The sequence below is a fragment of the Dysidea avara genome, chromosome 10, assembly GCF_963678975.1.
Source record: "Dysidea avara chromosome 10, odDysAvar1.4, whole genome shotgun sequence".
Taxonomy (NCBI): domain Eukaryota; kingdom Metazoa; phylum Porifera; class Demospongiae; order Dictyoceratida; family Dysideidae; genus Dysidea; species Dysidea avara.
In genome coordinates this window covers 17,917,569-17,936,299 of record NC_089281.1, presented here as the reverse complement: position 1 = coordinate 17,936,299, position 18,731 = coordinate 17,917,569, and the positions used below count along the sequence as shown (strand labels likewise).

At 38.6% G+C, this 18,731-nt stretch overlaps 1 protein-coding gene across 1 annotated transcript; it reads left to right on the top strand.

Moving 5' to 3' along the window:
- Positions 1 to 568: 568 nt before the first annotated feature.
- On the top strand, positions 569 to 18,706 carry LOC136237268 (condensin-2 complex subunit G2-like). Its single transcript, XM_066027607.1, has 27 exons — positions 569 to 688; positions 736 to 876; positions 927 to 1,044; positions 1,096 to 1,159; positions 1,217 to 1,304; positions 1,522 to 1,656; positions 1,730 to 1,894; positions 2,086 to 2,271; positions 2,374 to 2,499; positions 4,805 to 4,984; positions 5,167 to 5,319; positions 5,371 to 5,499; positions 5,635 to 5,728; positions 5,786 to 6,006; positions 6,917 to 7,243; positions 7,289 to 7,369; positions 7,413 to 7,490; positions 8,781 to 8,894; positions 9,201 to 9,292; positions 9,339 to 9,417; positions 15,514 to 15,613; positions 15,663 to 15,841; positions 16,163 to 16,312; positions 17,938 to 18,035; positions 18,081 to 18,193; positions 18,433 to 18,517; positions 18,564 to 18,706. Exons 1-27 carry the CDS (start codon positions 605 to 607, stop codon positions 18,631 to 18,633), a joined length of 3,450 nt encoding a protein of 1,149 aa, XP_065883679.1. The 5' UTR covers positions 569 to 604; the 3' UTR covers positions 18,634 to 18,706.
- Positions 18,707 to 18,731: the final 25 nt, after the last annotated feature.

The following is an 18,731-nucleotide window of genomic DNA, read 5'->3' as shown; positions in this document are numbered from 1 at the left end:
GCACGCCAGAACACACATGGCAAGGATATACATCACTACATCATGAGGTGTGTGTATCAACATGTTGTAACAGAGTGTGGGAACCCGTGTAGTGTTATGTTTGGATGTAGCTGTAGCCTACCCCTGTGTGGTGTTGTCATGTTTTCATTATTGAATGAATACATGACCAAGTATAGTGACTGGGCTTATCACATGAGTGATGCTGCTCTTGAGTCAACACACATGACATTGCTGTGCTCAAGCAGCTGCATAGGCGTTTCATGATCACCAGGGCTATCAGGGCTTTTACCAGGGCTAACAGTACTCTAACCTGACAGGTTGACAATGTTCAAATTACCAGGAGGGCTTTAACTGTGATCACTGGTGATCAGCCCTGGTGTGGCACTACTGAGTAGCTGTAACTATTATGGCCACCCAAATAATGTTATGTTGTTGGCAGTTTGTAAAGACAATGATGGTCTCTGGAAACAATACCAACAAGTCAGTGAAATTAGTGAACCTGAGAAAAGTAGGGGGTGGGTCAAAATAATGTCACGGGTGCTTGGTTAAACGCGCATGCGTCCAATAGTTTGGGCGGGAAATTGAAAAGTGTGGAAAAAGCCCAATGAAAAAAGCCAGCGAATTAACGTTACTATTAGCAAACGCCTTAGACGATACTGAGGAGTTTCTGTCACTCATAAATCGTCACGTAAGTTGATGTAAAGGTTGAAAACCTCGTAACTAGTCCTGCTACAGAAAGCAAGAAATGACGCGTTTGATTTGGCCGAGCGTTTGCAAGTGTTTGCTAAAAAGGACTTGATTAAAGTATGGGAGGCAGGATTGAATACAGTTAGAAAGATTCTCGAAATACTCGGCACCGTTACTATAAACCAAGAAGTGAGTACATGATCGACAACTTTCATTAGACACATCACGTGCACATACAGGAGGCGGAGAAATTACTCAACATATTAGACGGGATCTTGGAGTTGCTAAACTGTTACGTGTCCCTAGAGGCTCCTCATGTAACCAAAGAACTACGTCACATCATATCAGATCTTCACGGTAAGAATTAGTCCTGGTTAACTGTACTAAGAAGCACACAACATGTTGCAGATTCACTGTTAACCATTCCTGATGTTCACATACAAAATAGTATTTCATTGGTTTGTGAGAAATGGTGAGTATGTTTTAAAAATAAAACTTTATCACACACTCTTGTATGCCCTGTGTACAGGTGGAGCAAAGGATTAGCTGATAAAGACCTCCTGGTAGCTAATACCATTCCTTACCTTGTCAGCTGTGCTGTATCCAATGTGGGAACTGTAAGTAGTCCATTTATATCATGTTACTAGCTTATCATAGTTGTATTGAGCTCACCTGCTGTTTAGTTTATTTAAAACTTGAGAAGTGATCTCAAATGTGAAAATTTCATGTTGTGTTACAAGGGGTTAACATGATATGTACTTCATAGGTGTTGTGAAGTGTTTGCTTAGTTTGTAAAATGATCTATATAAGTGATTACTTTGGGGTTGTTACCAGGCTGCTGTTGTGAAGAGGTTGTGTGCCATGAAGGATGCATTTCAAGTATTGGACTTTGATGATCCAAGTAGTGAACAGTTGAAAGCATTTATGTTGCAGTGCTTTATCACTACTGTCATTCTGAAATCTGAACAGGTGCGTGTGTACGTGTGTACCCTCAAGTGTTATCTCCTTCAGTTTATGATTATTCTGTATCAACTTGTTTTAGGGACGGAAATTTTTGAGTTCATTGTTTTACTTGTCTACCTCGTATACTGTGTCCATCCATGAGGCCATAAAGCAACTTCTTCCTGAGTGTTCTACCCAAGACTTGAACTGGTATGGTGAAATTTACTTCAATGCCTGGAAGAATGCTGAACCACCTTATGTAGAAGTAAGTTCAGACTCACTAATGCACATGCATCACACACACACACACACACACACACACACACACACACACACACACACACACACACACACACACACACACACACACACACACACACACACACACACACACACACACTATATGCTGCATGCATTCAGTGTGCAAAATACCACAAACGCGTAACTACTCTATAGGTGATAGAAAACCAGTGCCTACAGGATCTCATGTATAGTGCAGTACATGCTCCAAGGACTGGAGTGCGGTCATTATTCCATTGTCTGCACAGTGTACTGGCTTGTGTACACAAACACATCACCCAGCGAAATGTGATCACTATGTTAGTGAAGTTGTATGGACCTTTCCTCTGGAGATCATTGAAAGTATGTTGTGTGATGTGCTACACTGTTTGTCTTGAAAGCCAAATACCTTAGTTATTATGAACTGATAATCACCCCCTTTACATGGGATAACTACACTCACAGGTAGCTAACAGTGATGTGAGGACAAATGCAGCCATCCTGCTGTTAGAGGTATTTCCTTTACAAGACCATTACAATAATAAGCAGGAACAGGAGGAAGCCTTACATAAGCAGTTCACCATTATGAAGGTAAGTATTGTAGCTACTGTATGTGATAGACCAGTGTAGGGCTCCTTTTCTCTGATGATATAACCCAACCAGGTACCACCATTAGTGCTGGGCCTGTGTAAAATCAATGGAACAGAAATTGTGTGTGGGACCATGATGTGTTATCATATATAGTAGAGCGGCTTAGCTAGCAAAAATGAGCAAATTGTGCACTTTGTGTAGAAAGTATGAAACTTTGCACATAGTATTTACCTACCATGAAGTGTATTTTGAGATGTGGAGCCATCGCAGATTTGACCTCTACAGTTCATTTTATGCTCAAAAATAGTGACATTTGTCTATATACAGTGTACAATATAAGGGAAAATTATTGTTCGGACAGAATGGCCAATCAAAAGTAAATTTGATTGGCCATTTCTGAAATTGCATGGCCATAAGATAGAAGTGTACTATCCTAGTGTGCGAAGCACACCCTGCGGTGTGAAGCACAAGCCTTCTAGGGGGGTCTGGGGGCATGCCCCCCCCCAAGGAAATTTTTGAAAAAGGATCACTCAGATTGAATCTGAGACCACTTTCAGCTACTTATCACTGAACTTTATGCACATGCATTTTACAAAGAATTAATTGTTTATTAGTAATACATGTACAAAATTTGTGTTGCTGCATACATATTTTACAAAAAAAAACTATGAATCAATGTATTGTACAGCCAGTTTGTAGACTTAGCTAGGCTAAATGCTTTGTTACAAGTGGTGTTGAGCCAGTACAGATTGAATTATCAACTAGCTATTGCTAAAGTTTCTCTTGTGAATAGCAATAGATCAAAACTTACTCTCGAACTTTCCGTGTGCAGAACACTTTTACCACTTGACTTTCATTCCACTTTCTCCAGCCACTGATTATAACCACGAAATGGCCATCTTATACTTAAAATCGTACCTCCACTTCGCAAACATTACTTTCTTTTCTTCTCTTGGAAGGCGCCACTCGTGTAGTCAGTGTAGTGATCGCTTCTTCACAACATCGATAGTAACCCACAATCGATAAGTTGGTAAATACGAGGTGCAGTGCTCTAGCTTACGCATGCGCATCGAGTTGATGCTTCGACGGGATCGAGACTTCACATAGTGATTAAATAGCTTCGGTAAGGAAAGTTAACGATACGACAATAATAATAACTATAATAATACATGTTATAAAGACTAATAATAAAGAATTACAGTTGTAAAAAAATTTGATCGGCACAAATGGCCGACCAACGGCTACATTGATCGGTCAACAGCATCACTTGGTCGGAAAATGGCCGAGGGCCGACCGTTATATTGTACTCTGATATATCACCCTTACAACACTCAATTAGGTGCCAAATTGAAGTTCTTTATCCAAGAAACAAGTTGATTGTTGCAAGCTCATAGCATATTCCATTTCAAAGTTATGGTAATTTTTACCAGAGGCAAATTCATATAAATCCAACCGCCCATGCAATTACATTCTTCATCGTTTCCCACTCAATTTTTGTATATATATTTTTAGCTAATAATGAACACTGCAGGTTACATATACAGTGGAGAGATATCCAGGGGTGGAGCATGGGGGGACGGACGTACCCTACTTTCTTGTGGTAGTTAAATAAAGTTCATAATTATATGTATGTTGCTCTATCAATAGTTTTAACTACAATGGGGGCTCTGTAATAGTTCATTTGGGGGGAGGGGTGCTTTTGTACATCCCCCCTTTGACAAACGAACTCCTTAATCTATAAATTGAAGTTTCAGTGAATACGTTAACAACAACTGTAATATTGAATGAAATACATGACATGTGTATTTTGCATGGTGCAACAGCCCGAAACTGTACCTGAGAATACAAGCATGAGATTACTTCTTGTCATTCTCAGGTACTGTAGGTCATTCTCAGGTACTTTAGACTAGAGGTTGTAGCTGAGAATGTACCTGAGGGAGTCTAAAATATCCTGGGTGCATGGCATGCCCCTTTAGATGCCATGTGTGTAATTGTTTATTGGATAAAGATCTTCAATTCAGTACCTAGTTTGAACAAATTGAGTGTTGTATGGGTGATAGGTCACTATTTTTGAGCATAAAATGAACTGTAGAGGACACCAAAGGTCAAATCTGCGATGGTTCCATATATCAAAATACACTTCATGGTAGGTAGGTACTATGTGCAAAATTTCATACTTTCTGCACGAAGTGCACAATATTTCAGCTAAGCCGCTCTACTAATACACTGACTAAATCCATCAAAGCTCCTGCCTGTATATATTTGACCCCGTGGCTGCTAGCATGTAGTCTTTACTTTGTTACAGGAGTTGTTGGAAGACCCCAGTGTTACAGTACGTGTGGTAGCCATCAAGGGTGTATGCAGGGTGTTGTGTTACTACTGGGAGCTGGTACCAGTTACCGTGATTAAACAACTGCTCACTAAACTTGTGAGCGATTTATGCTATGATGTGAGCAGTGATGCTGTCAGGATTGCTGTTCTACAGGTGAGCCACACCCTTTTAGTTTAGTAGGCACACCAGCACTCTTGCCTGTAGAATTGGGTGTCATTTGCACCCCCTTCCTCCCTCTATGTGCCCCTAGTATGTTAGTTTCACCCCTTGTGTTATTAAGACCTTCTTTGTCAGTCACACCCCATGTTGTGTATGTGTCACCCTCCCTCCTCTAGGGCATGTGTGTCATAATGGACAACTTGTTAAGTGTACCAGTGATGAAGGAATTATTACCACTACTAAATCACTGTATCCATGACACTTCAGAGAAAGTACGTATTGCGTTCTGTGAACTATTATTGGTGGTTAAAGGCATGAAGAGTATCAAGGTATACCTCATAGCTGGTTGTGTGTTTGGTTTGATTGATTGTCGGTTATAGTTTTGGAAGGTGTGTCCAATGGAAGTATTGATAGCTAGGATGGAGTGTGATACTGCTAATGTTGCTAAACGTATCGCAGCCCTTGTGATCGATTCCTTCCAGGGTCCTAATGTTGATCTAACCCAGCAGGTATATAAAACATCTTAAACATGTAACATTTGTGTATTTTGCATATATGTTCTCTATAGTAGTTCCATGTCAATTTTAATTAGCATTGTCACAATTCTGATTCTCTTTTCTAATCTCCATAATTCCATTCTGCAGGTTGATAGGTGTGTTTACTTGCTACAAACATGCCCAGGAGCAGCACGTCGTTTTTACCAACTTGCACAAACACACTTGTCATCTGCTAATGCAGGTAAATAAGGACTATTATTAAGATTGCATAGGATGACTGTTTCCCTACCTGCTACAGCTCGGCTCATATTGGCCATTAATCAATTTCTAGTGCAAGTTATTGAGCAGGGTGATGCTGCTACGGCTACCAGCAGCCATCAGCTGAATGGGAATGAAGACATGGATGCATCAGAGAATGGAGGTTCAGAAATGGTCACCATTAATGACACATCTGTGATCTGTGGACTACTGGAGATCATAGTGATACTGTGGTATGGAAACAGACAACAGTTTGATAAGGTAGTGTACCATCTGTGTATATTGTGTATATATAGTGGCACCTGTTTAATAGGGATACTTGAAAATGAAAACACCTGTATATTCCTAATTACAACTTAGGTGGTCTCAATACAATGTCCATATTGTAAGGTGGCGATCAAACAGATAACCAGTGCCCTGGCTATTAGAAACCTTATAACATATGAAACCACTGTTAGTTACCCACAAATATGCATGGTTGGTTAGATTAGCAATGTGGGACAACAGTAGTGATAATCCTTGTTAAAGTGTGTAGAGAATGCATTGTATTAACCCCTCAGTACAAGCTCTTGTAGAATAGAAACCCTCACAGTACACTACCTTGAACATGTCACTGTGAAATCTGCATTGATTCTATAACTTGTACAATTGAGCACCCGTTATACCACTACACCTGCTAAGCAGATTTTTTTTCCACAACTGCTTGTTCCAAAATTTTGAATGCTAGTTGTGTAAGGAATGCATTGCGGTTCAGTGTTTTAAGCAGAGCTACATTTTCCAAGTTTAATGTGAGTTTTGTGCATTCTGTAGAGCTAGTATTGACGATAATATGTAGGAACATGAATGTGAACACTGTTAAGAATTACTGGTTAAAAGGGGGGCAATTATCGCTTTGTGTTTGTTTATATAAACTTGCTTCATGAAACTGTCTTATAACATAGCACCGAAGACAAAATGATCTTTTTTTACATTGCAAGAACATAGGTCTATGCCTCATTTTTGTTTGCTCTGGTAGAATTCCCTGAACTCTGTGGAGAGAAAGATAACAGCATTTCAAAAAAGTTAATAACAATACAGGATAGCTGCTTGACCGCCACCTTAAGTATTTACTTAATTCATAATTATGGTTCCAAACAAATTGGATTTGTACCCTCTTGTGCTGGTCTTTTAGCCATCACACAAGTCCATCAAGAATCAGCTGGTGTCAGCATTTACCACTTCACACTCCTTGTTTTATCAGTCATTGTCTGATGATGGTTGCCGGGCAGCCATATTCCTACTGGCCTCACACCTTCCCAAGCGACATGTCAAACTACCAATGGACGTTCCTAAGTTGCCAAGAGAACAAGCCATAGCAGTGCTGCAAGCATTGCTTGCCTGGAAACAAACTGAGCCAGTGTTAAAACAAATATCTGATTGGCTAGATTGCAGTATGAAAATGGGTGGAACGTCTGAACCTGCACAGGCACCAAAGAGGCGTGGCAAGAGAAAAGCAAAGGTGTGGAATTAAGATAAAGCTCCTGTTGTTGATAACAAATTCTAGGGCTCTAAGACTACAAAAGAGGCTGCCATTGGTGATGTGCCACACCCCCAGATAGCACTTGATCAACTGGAATGGCTTATGGTGAGTGTCACTTAGAGTGACAAGGTTGTGATTTTTGTTGCAGACTCATCCAGTGTGCTATGACTCTATCAAGTCTTCCTCTACTTTTTGTTCTCTACAAGATCGACTGCAGGGGACCATGGTGTGTGTGTGTGTGTGTGTGTGTGTGTGTGTGTGTGTGTGTGTGTGTGTGTGCATGCACGTGCGTGTTTAAAGAGCTGGGGGAGGGGGGCTAGTTGATTCTATGAGTTGCACTTTAACACCCACCCATAACAGCAAGACCTAAAAATTGTGGGTACAATATGACTCACATAGTACCTGTTGTATCAATATTGTATCACTACTAAATTGTGAAGTCAGTTGTTAGTACAAGGGTGTAGGGAATTCATAGGTAAAGCAGATAAACGCATTAGCCAGGTGGAGTGTAATGTACTATTAAGATCTGTGATAACACACAATGTAGTTGTTTGTACAACACCATCACTGACAGGCTTCACTACAGCACATACTACACACAACATTACACACACATGTAGCACACTTGTAAACCAGTGACATACCACACCATCATGTCTATATCACTGCCTGTGCCTAGCATACCATTTGTGGTCAAACCAATGTCTTCATTTCCTGTGTGTATAATTTTCAGCTCCACATGAAATTATATCTATTTTCAAACTGTATATTCTTAGTGTCTGAGATGAAAAGTAAATTAACATCCAAGTTGTAATTTAAGGAAGGCGACTGCTCTATTAGAATTCTCTCAAGAAATTATAGGTTACTTTTCAATTTTGTGTCATTGGAGAACCGCCACAAGGTAAACTGTTAATAGGAATAACTTGAAAGTTGTTGTGTACATAGGTTGGCCATCGTAGAAGTTCCTTTTGATGGTTAGAAAAATAAAGAGGTAATAGCTACAGAGTTACAAAGCAAAAGCTAAATAACTGTAAATTGTGGCATTGAGATACTCTAATAGAACAGTCACCACAGGTTTTAAAAAATGTCAAAAAAAAACTTTGCAGAGTTCGAATCAGTGACCTCCACATTGAACACCCAAACCTGAAACACTGAGCCACAGCAATTGCAGCTGATCACCTCACTTAATTTCTACTTTATAAATGAAAATTATATTTGATAGTAAAACAGTAAAACTTCATAATTTCATAGATCTGCCAATGGAAGTTCTAGATTGTTCTAGAACTTTCTATGTGTGTTCTATTAGAATTCCTCTAAAAATCTGCAATCTATTACAGTATTACAATTATATACCAAAAGTCAAATAATACCATGCAGTTTTAACTTGTCTTTAATTCACAATTGTGTCTGTAGATAAGAGGAAAAAGCCAGCCATGTTTGGGACTATATAGAGTACAAAAAGAAATGAGATTGTTCCACTGTTTAATAATATAACCAAATTGTGATCTATTCATAGGACTTGATAGAGCAGAGATGTGGTGGTACCACAACACCAGACAACACCACAGATGGAGCACTAGCACAGATGTTCTCCGTCTACATAAAGATGCTGATGCATCAATGTTTAGAGGTGTGCACCTAGTACTATGTGGTGGGGATTTTGGGTAGGAGTAGAGTTAGTAATTTTGAAAGTGAACTAAATGTTACTGACATGTTGTTTGGAATTACATCACTTACGGAATCGTGCAAGCTAGTGTTTTTTTTCATTGGGCTTCTCAGTATGGTATATGTGTTTCAACTACATTTGAGACCTACTTAATTTACATGGTCACTGTAATGTCTTATAAATATCACTGATGTTTGCTGAATATTGCGCTACCTACACTTCTACGATATTTTAGTACTGAATGTTATTTATTGTACCAATGATGTGTAGACAAAGGATGGTGACAAATTTAACCAATCAATGGAGGGGGTGTGGCAATGGTACTCCAGGATACTGTTACCGACAACCAATCAATTGTCAGAGTAAGTATTTGAAGTTTGTATGCATGGTATGGTATTATCTATGTAGTGTGGTTGCCATGTCAACAAGACAAGCTCGTAAGAGATCAGTTGACCACACCTCCAGTCTCCCTATGGAAGTAATGAAGGTAATTAATGTGTTACAGTTGATTTGTTTTTGAGGACAAAGTTATTTAGTACTAGAAATAAGAATTTACCTAGTGTATTTTTAGCAAATAAAGTGGGGATCCAAACTATAAAATGTAGTGAAGCAAGTAGAGCTGGGCGGTATGAGATTTGTCAAAGCCTTTGGTAAAGTATCTTCACATTGGTAAAGGCAGGATGATGTTATTGGGGCAAGCCTGAGCGAGCCCCAGTATTGTCAAGTAGCCATGGTACGTACATCGAGTGCACGAAAATTCCCAAAAGAAACTGGAAAGCCCCAATCTTGGTAGTTGAAATGGTACGTACGTTGTGTGTACAAAAATTTCCTATACAAATCAGAAAGTTCCCACAGTTGGTAGTGGTCCCACGTGCACAGTAGCACTCAAACGCACACGGAAAGAGATGAGAGAGTAAGGAGAAGAGAACGTAATTGATAAAGAAGAGCCCAAGAATCACGAGATGAAAAGATGCAAGGTTTCTCACTAAGGCCATGCCTTATGTTTCACGGATGCGGTGAGTCAGTGCTTTGCCAAACTTGAAAACAAAATAAAAAATCACCTGATTGGCTAAAAATACTGATAAAAGACTCTAAACTTATTAATAATGTGTAATCAGTAATTGGCGTAGTAGCTGGTAGCGATGGAGAACTTCAAGTGAGGAAAACGGAAGTCCTTTGTGTTTTTAGTACTGCCATCCGTAAGATCGATATAGTCTAATAGAGCAGTCACATTTACTCTAATAAAACAGTCAATTATAGCATATTATCTATGGTCGCAGGTACATTTTTTGTTATTTTTCTGACCTGCCAGGTCAATAACAATCCGTAAAACTTTTAATTAATTTGGTATGGCCTATAATGAAGTTTGATATAATATCGCCACTATATGTATATAGATTGGCTAGACGCAGAGAATATGACAGAGCTAGGCAAGCAGCAATGACTCCAGAACAACGAGAAACCATACTGCAACACTTTGATTATTGACCACTACATGCTTAATGTTTTTTTTCTTTCATTTGTATTCAATAATTCCAACACTGAATAAAAAGTGCACTTTGAATGTTGTGAATCCTCTACTATCATGTGTTGATATAACTACTTGTCTGGCATTGCTTCAGTGACCTTAACATCCTGCAGTTAACTTAAATTCAGTAAGCATGCAATTAAGCACTCGATTTCCAAGTCTTCTCTCTCTCCAGTCTTATCTTGCCCTACAGATAAAAAAAGCTTCAGGTAACTAAATTAAATTTAATGTTTTTGTTTGTTTCTATAGGGATGACGGCATCAGCCAAGCAGGCTGCTTTCAGCCATGCCCTGATTACATAGATACATTCATTCAATATGTTCCCAGCTTAACAGATGGGTGGCTGTGAGCAATGGAAGCAAAGTTTCTTGTTCAAGGAAACAACAGTACAGAACCCAGCCTGAGCATCGAACCTGCAACCTTTTGATTAGCACGTTCTTAATTTCAAATAGCTACATATTAAGCATGCACGCAAAACAGACGGTTTACCTTCGGTTGATAACTGCTATTTTAGGCATATTTGATATTTGATGTATTAACAAATCACTAATTTTTGTATATCCATTAGCTATTTTCACCAATGTAATCATGAGATCACTAACATATTGCTAAATTTACTCAACTTAAGCTATATGCAATCAAACATCAAATAAAACATAGTTCAGGCTCACCCCCACATACTTTAGCATCTGTTTAGTAAATTAACTGGCATCTAACTCAAGATGGTATGGCGGTTAGTGCTCTGCAATATATCGGTAATACCGTTTATCATGATAAATTATCATAACCGATTATCATACCGTGACAGTGTTTGATAACTGATATATCGAAATACCGGTATATTGATGAATACCAGTATAGGATTGCTTTTAACCCAGCCTTTGGTGTTTAATTATCCAATTTGTTGATAGTTTAGCAGACACGCCCTAAACAAAAACTTGAGGTTGTCATATTACAACACATGCTTACTTGTACTGAACTATATATTTTTTTGGTTTTTGGGATGATACCGCTTCGTACTAGGCCCAAGAAATGACGACATAATTACAAAAACAAACTAACTATATACCGATATACTGCGATATTTTCCTGTTACTAATACCGTGTATCCAAATTTCAATACCGCCGAGCTCTAAGGGTGGTATTTTCTAAATTTGTCCAGTACGGTAACGGTATAATTAAAATACCTTCTACGATACGTACCGGTATATCGCCTAGCTCTAGAAGTAAGAATGATGGTGTTACAACATGACTATGTGAGAAAATCCCATGATGTGCTATCAAAATTTGTTCAGTGCTAATGTAGGGATTCTCCCACATAGCTATGTTGTAATACCATCATTGCATTATTTTTATCACTTGAATACCCAATTCGTTTTTAAGTTTAAATATGCTAGTTTGCTTTTCTGTATAGCAAAGTTATGTGTAACATACCACATTTCCTCATATAAATGCCTGTCTCGTTTATAAGCCAGGGAGTTGCCAGATGATTTCCTGGTTTCGAATAGATGCCGTGGGTAGAGTCTACTGTGCTTTATTTCTTTCCCTTTCTGCTGCTGTTGCTTCAAATTTTAAGTTTAGAGCCATCTGAAAGATGAAGGTGCTACAAGTAATCACATGAATAATCTGTGCAAGCCAACATGCCTGCAGGTATGTATCATGTAGCTTCATGGAATATACAGATGGCTAACAGTCTTTATTAGCAATATACATCTAACAACAGCAATGACTACGCAACTCTATCACTAATTTTGCCTTTTTATGTAATGAAGAAAAGAGGTACCGTAAATAATGAAAGTTTGGCAAGACTTAAGTTTGGGGAATCAGCAAGGGATGCAGGTTGGTGGACAAAAGGTTGGTGAATTTACCATGTAGCTAATATGGAGCTATATACTGAGTAGCTGATTGGCAAATAAAGTTTGGTGAATTTCCTCGATTCGCCAAACCTTGTTCGCTCCAAACTTTTGTTGTTTACGGTACAACCCAGTAATCGATTTCCCTACTCAATGGTGAACAGGATGATGTAACTCCGTATGTCATTCTGCTTGTTAGTTACAACCGTTTTAGTAAGCTCCTGTGATTTGTTTTCCCTATACTTGCTGTACAAATTGATCTTTCTGTTGTTGCTATTTTGTAGGGCTTTAACTCCCAAAAGTTATTGGCTGAAACCTTGCCAGAGCATGCATTTGGCTAAGTAGATTACTGTGGAGCCCCTCTTAACGGATACCCCTGAATGGCGGACAGCCTCTTTATAACGGACAATTAATAAAGTCCCAAATGCAACTTCAAATACCTGTGTGTATTAATACTCCCTCAATAGCGGACACCTCTCTATTCCGTAAACCGGACACTGCACGATTTCCAGACATGACAAGCACTGCAGTACAACACCTTGCTAGTTGTGGACACAAATAACGATGGTTCATTGCTAGTTACAAACAAAAGTGTGAGGCAAAGTGCTAAAGTTACAAGAAGCCATATAAATACGTATACAAGTACTGTTGTTAATGTTCTCCCAGTTCTTAAAATAGTGGTTGGTACACTTTAAGGATAAACTCCACTACAAGATAAACTACATAATCTGTGTAGCCAACCATCTTGATAACTAATCAAATATGGAGTAATCTGGACAAGTCTTTGTGGAGCATGTATAAAATTTTTGTGGTGCCTGATTGTCTGGCTAGTGTAGTAGAGGCCACACACCATAGGTAACCCATGCTCAATAACATCATTTCTGTTGCTATTCTGGTTCACATGGTACCATAACCCATCTTGTTCCACCACTAGCTTGGTCTGGTCTCGTTTGTGCATAAAACTGATTATTTAAAAATTTTAGAAAACTCCTTAAATAGGGACACCTCCATATAAAGGACATACTGTATGGAGGGAAACTTTGACGCCATTAAAATTTGGCGAATGACCATGAATTTGCCAAATTTTCCCCATCCAAATATTTTGGTGGAGAAGAAAATAGCAAACCAAGCCTCAAACTAATCAATTTTCTACTTGACCAAGGGCTACTGGGCCAGGTATCACGCTAGAGCCAAGCCTGCCTTGACTACCTCACTAGGTAGCTAGTTACTCTACATGTGGTATCCTCAAACCTCACCTTGAAATGGGCGTGACAAGTAGCGAGTCCGAGTGAGTCCTACCATATTAAGTACGATATTCACTATTCCAGAGGGTGTAGATCTAATGTCTATATAGTATTACCTTTTAGGTTGGTAGCTGACTCCAGGCGCCGAACTGAGAAGCGTGGCACTCCAGTTCTCGCTTCAGGCACAGCGATTAGTAATCTTATTAATTAAATAGGGCATGCGCTTTGCTAACAATTCGCCAAATTTTGTTTTGCCAACAGTGATATTTTGCTTGATTCGCCAAATTCCCCCCCCCCCCCCCCCCTCCAAAGTTCCCTCTGTATGGTATGTCATTTCCCCGATGGTGTCCGTCTTAGAGGGGTTCCACTGTATAAATATTTAATGAACAGGAATTGGAAAAATGTGCGATTGTGTTGGGTTTTTGCAGATCCGGTCACATATTACAAAACAACTATGTTTACTTATTTAATAAAATAATGTGTTAATACATGTGTAAATTATGTATACACAGTAAACAGGGTGTGTTGTAGGTTTCTGTCTAATTAGTGTGTGCATTATGTCACATATACAACTGATTTAGGCCTTGCTACACTTAGTTCATGTAGTCAACACACTGTACAAAGGTTCTCTACGCTTACTGTTCCAATAATGGTTGCTTTATCACAACTCGGTTCAATTAAATTCTGGACATCACTCGGACCTACACCTGGTTTCTAATAAAGGACCATTCATTTACAGGCTGGGTCAAAATTGCTGGGAAAGAAATAATAGCCTGGGCTTTTATACAGGAATTATGGTACCAACATGACTATTCTATTAGAATATCATATTTGGCTGTTGTATTAGGGTGACTACTTTATTAGAGTGTCTTGAACTTGCTGATATTGAGTGAGCTTTGGCGGTTTGGCCTATCAAGGGTGCCTTGTTTCTGCAGCAAAACTAACGTACATAAGTGCAGTGATGATTGCTGTGCTCTGTTTTCTGTAATGGAGCAATCACTATCTACTCCCTCGTACAGCAGAGCAAACAATTTATGGCATCTAAATATGCTCCTCTAATAAAAGTGTCAGTGTAGAAAATTAATGCCTCAGTATGGTTTCCTTGCATGAAGACACATAGGTGGTGCACATGTGTTTAATTAGCTTGTTCATATACTTGCTCTACCTATTATTTCATAAGTCTTTACATATATTAAGCACAATTTGTTTGTAGCATCATGGCATCATAAGTTATTCTAAAAGTTGTGTGTGCATAAAGCATGCCACCAGTACTACATACAACCTATTACTTGCAAGTCACACATTCTACCAGTTCAACACTTTTGTAGTTCACAATGAAAGTTAGCACTACACTATGCCTACCCGAATGACAGGTGTTAGAAGCTTCAATAATATTAGATGTTGAGTGCTTTTGATGGCACAAAAATTACTTTGATATCAAGTAACGGGCTCCATTAATAATATCATATTTAAGGTAATTGGGACAAAAAAAGTTGTCACACATGAGGATCATATCAGCGATCTTGGGATTAACAGTTTTATGCCAAAATGACAGGTTTTTTTTTTTCCAGCTTAGCTCAACTTTTCATCCTCTACATCTTTGCATTCATTGTGCTGTAGACAATGAACAAAAGCACAGCAAGACTTCTTAAACTACTCCCAGGGGTTAGTGAGTGTTTCATTTAGCAGATTACTTCAATACATGTACAGACTCGAAAAGTGGGTGACAAAAAAATGCAGACAGACAGTCAATTAGACAGCTTTTCAGTTATAGATAAAACACTAGAGCAGTACCTCAATTTTTTATTCTATAATTATAGAACCAGCAGTATACAAGAACACCACACATATCATACACAATGATGTAGGGGTCAAAACGGTTTCATATTGATAAGCTAGTGGACACTTCACTTTTTACAATTTATAGTACCCATTATGTTTTGATTATCTGTTTCTAGACATTACTATGGTTGCTGAGTGAAATGTTACTGGTTGGATTAGGTGATAGCAACCTACATAATCTGATTGGTCGTGTATTAGTGGGTGTGGCTGATCAGAGTAAGATTTGGTGTATCTTGTAAACAATTATTTATGGTAAAATGAGTAGGCATGGCTCAGAAGGTGTGGCTGCAGTTGTGCAAACTGTTTTACCAGCTGACAGAGTCATGCAGCATTCAGGAGGAGGGGCTACAAATCAAAGTAGCAGCTCACCAGCCCCTCTTACCACCTCTGGAGAAGATGCTAGCTGCTCTGATGACAGTAGATGACGCCACACAGTACAATCAAGTGAGTGGACACTAAATCTGTTTGTAAATCAGTTTAATATTTCTTCATTTGTTGGTTATTACTTGCACTCTGTCATTGAAGCAACTTCTTGATGGAAATTAGCAGATTTTCTGTAACAAACACTATGGAATAAATATTTAGGTCCTTGCAATCTCTTAGAGGAAAGGTCATGCCCCCTTTGAATGGATGATTTGAGTCCTTTTTTGGAGATTTAGTCATGTAAATAGAATGAAATATCTCACAAGCTAATTGGAAATATACTGGACAAACTCCAGCTTGTATGCTCTATTAGAGTATTTATTTAAAAATAATTGATTTCAGATGTTTACTACAATGAAGCCATGTCTGGTCCTCATCATGGCTGACAGTGTCAAGTTTGCTAGCTACTTCTCCACCAGAACAAGTCATGACCACCAGACTATACTAGCAATGGTGCACTCCTTGCTGCAGTCTATGACCAACCACATCAAGGTGGGTATGATATTATCATATACACAACAGGAGATTTGACGAAAGGAAACGTTGATGAATCCACACTTCATCAGCTTGATGAATTAAATGTTGATGACAATCAAGAAATTGACTAATTAAAAAGTCACTTGATTTATCAACCTTTTCTTTTGTCAAAATTTCCTGTTATACAGTAGTTATAACAGTCGACCATGTGACCAATGTTCAACATTTGATGAGTATTGTGATGTTACACTTAACCATACATGTATTGCTGTAACAGCTAAATACACTTCAGTGGCCATGTCTTTGATCCATTTAGTCCACCAACTGTAGCACTAATGGATGCAGCAGACATTCTATACTCCTTTGTACATTGACACACACACACATGCATCTGTATTCATAACTAATATAACTAACTGCAATTGTACATATGTAACATATGGAGTTAGTTTGTGCATAACAGTTGAATACACAGTGAAGTTGTATTAAAGTTACTATGCTGATCATGTGATTCAGCTAGATGTGCGGACCTGCGAACACCTGTGTACAAGTGGTATCCATACTTTGAACTGTGGCAGCCCTGTCAAAAACACGGTGCACTTCCATATGACCCCTGTCACAGCCAACAGTTCTAATTCTATTACTGCTTATCGCGTTTCTGTATCAGATAAGCAGTTCATGCAAGCTATTCAAAAATTGTCAAATGACTCTCCCACTTGCTGCCAGGGTCTTCAGTTTCTCAGTTCTACAGTCTCATTCACGTGACCATCTACGCACATATGTATGGCAGTACCTTCACTTGTGTGCTGGGTTCTTCCTTCGCTAACCCGGATGGATTGCTATATGAATCCCACTGGAGGCACCATGCTTTAAATTCTGTACCCCTGTCTACCTGAATCCAACCTTGACAATCTCCTTGTTGGAATGTACAAGTCTGCTCAGCCATTGTCTAGGAGGAAAAAATGCAACAGAAAACTGATCAACTGTTACAAGCACTCCATTTATAGGGTGCCTCTAACCGGCACCAGGGAATCAGAACTAGAGTTATGATAGTCTATGTAGTGGTTCTAGTTAGCTGCTCTAGTTAGCTGCTCACAGTGCCATGTAGGAACATACTGACGACGGTGTATCCATATTCTTAGTACAATCACGCATGTGTATACAACCAATCATGAATATATTTCCTACAATGTGCCCAGATTTTGGAAAATCAGTCTCAGTGTCACATTTTACAACTAGAATATTTATGACTAAATTAAGGCATTACAAACATCTACTCAGCTTTACAGCGATTAGATCAGCAGGTCAGTACCCTGAATTACAAGAAATTCTGTAAAATATTTTACTTGGTGCACAAGTGCTTTAGTGGTGACACGTGTAAGTGTGGATCTCTATGTATTTCAAATGTGACATTAAGACTGATTTTCCAAAATTGGGTCCCAAACAATTAAACCCAGAAAGTACAATGGTGCAAACTCAGTGGATTTTGCTGAGTCAGTATTTCTAGCTAAATGACAATAATTATGGATTCAATACTTGATCACATAATTGCTTTCTGGCTATATGAGTTTAGGCCACTTCTAAACAATTAAAGTCCAACCAGAATATATGTGTGTTTGTATGGCTTCTTTCATTCCTAGGTCACTCCTGGTTGCCAGCTAGCAGTCGTCATTGATAAGTTGCCACAACAACCAGCATCATTACTGAGGCTTCTGTGTGGCTCAGTAGTTTACACAAAGTAATTTGTTTTAACAGTTTCGTGCAGTCACTTGTCTCTGTTTAGGCTGTTGTTACATAACATTACTAAGATACTTGAAGAGGGTGTGTCAGGAGATCATGTGATCTTACTTTTGATATCTGTACTCCACCTGTTACCGTCATCGTTAGCAAAATACAGTGAGTGGTTAGTATAGCCCCGCCCAATAATATTGGGATTATAGAAGTCCTACCCAAAACAATTTGGACAATATAAAATGAATAATATATATTTAAGTATCTTTATTAAAATGCAATTAAATATCTAGTGAGCCCCCGTTGCTATTATTGTCTCATTTTATATTGCAACTATTTAAGGTACGTATCATATAGTTACTACACATTAAGTAATACGATCTGCCTTATTTCTTCTGTTACAGGAACAGCTACCATTATTACTGAAGGAAAGAAATTGTTATCTTTAGTTGATGATCGTCTACAAGTTACTGCCAACACAGCAGAAAAGTGAGTAGTTTGGTTTATAAGGAATCATTGTCACGTTTCTTAGTAGATCACAAGAAGTAGAGCAGGCACAGACATTGCTTTTGGAAGTTCGTGAAAAATTGTACCAACTCGAATAGATATAGACTGCTATATGTAACATTTTCTTTTATACATTTTTTGAACTAACAATTATCAGGTTATGGGATGAAATCTTGAAAATGAATGTGAAGCGCTA

Coding starts and splice junctions, on each gene's coding strand:
- LOC136237268 (XM_066027607.1), top strand. CDS start 605: ATGAAAAAAGCCAGCGAATTAACGTTACTATTAGCAAACGCCTTAGAC. Junction 6,007..6,916: donor ACAGACAACAGTTTGATAAG/GTAGTGTACCAT, acceptor CTGGTCTTTTAG/CCATCACACAAGTCCATCAA. Junction 9,418..15,513: donor TCCCTATGGAAGTAATGAAG/GTAATTAATGTG, acceptor ATCTGTTTCTAG/ACATTACTATGGTTGCTGAG.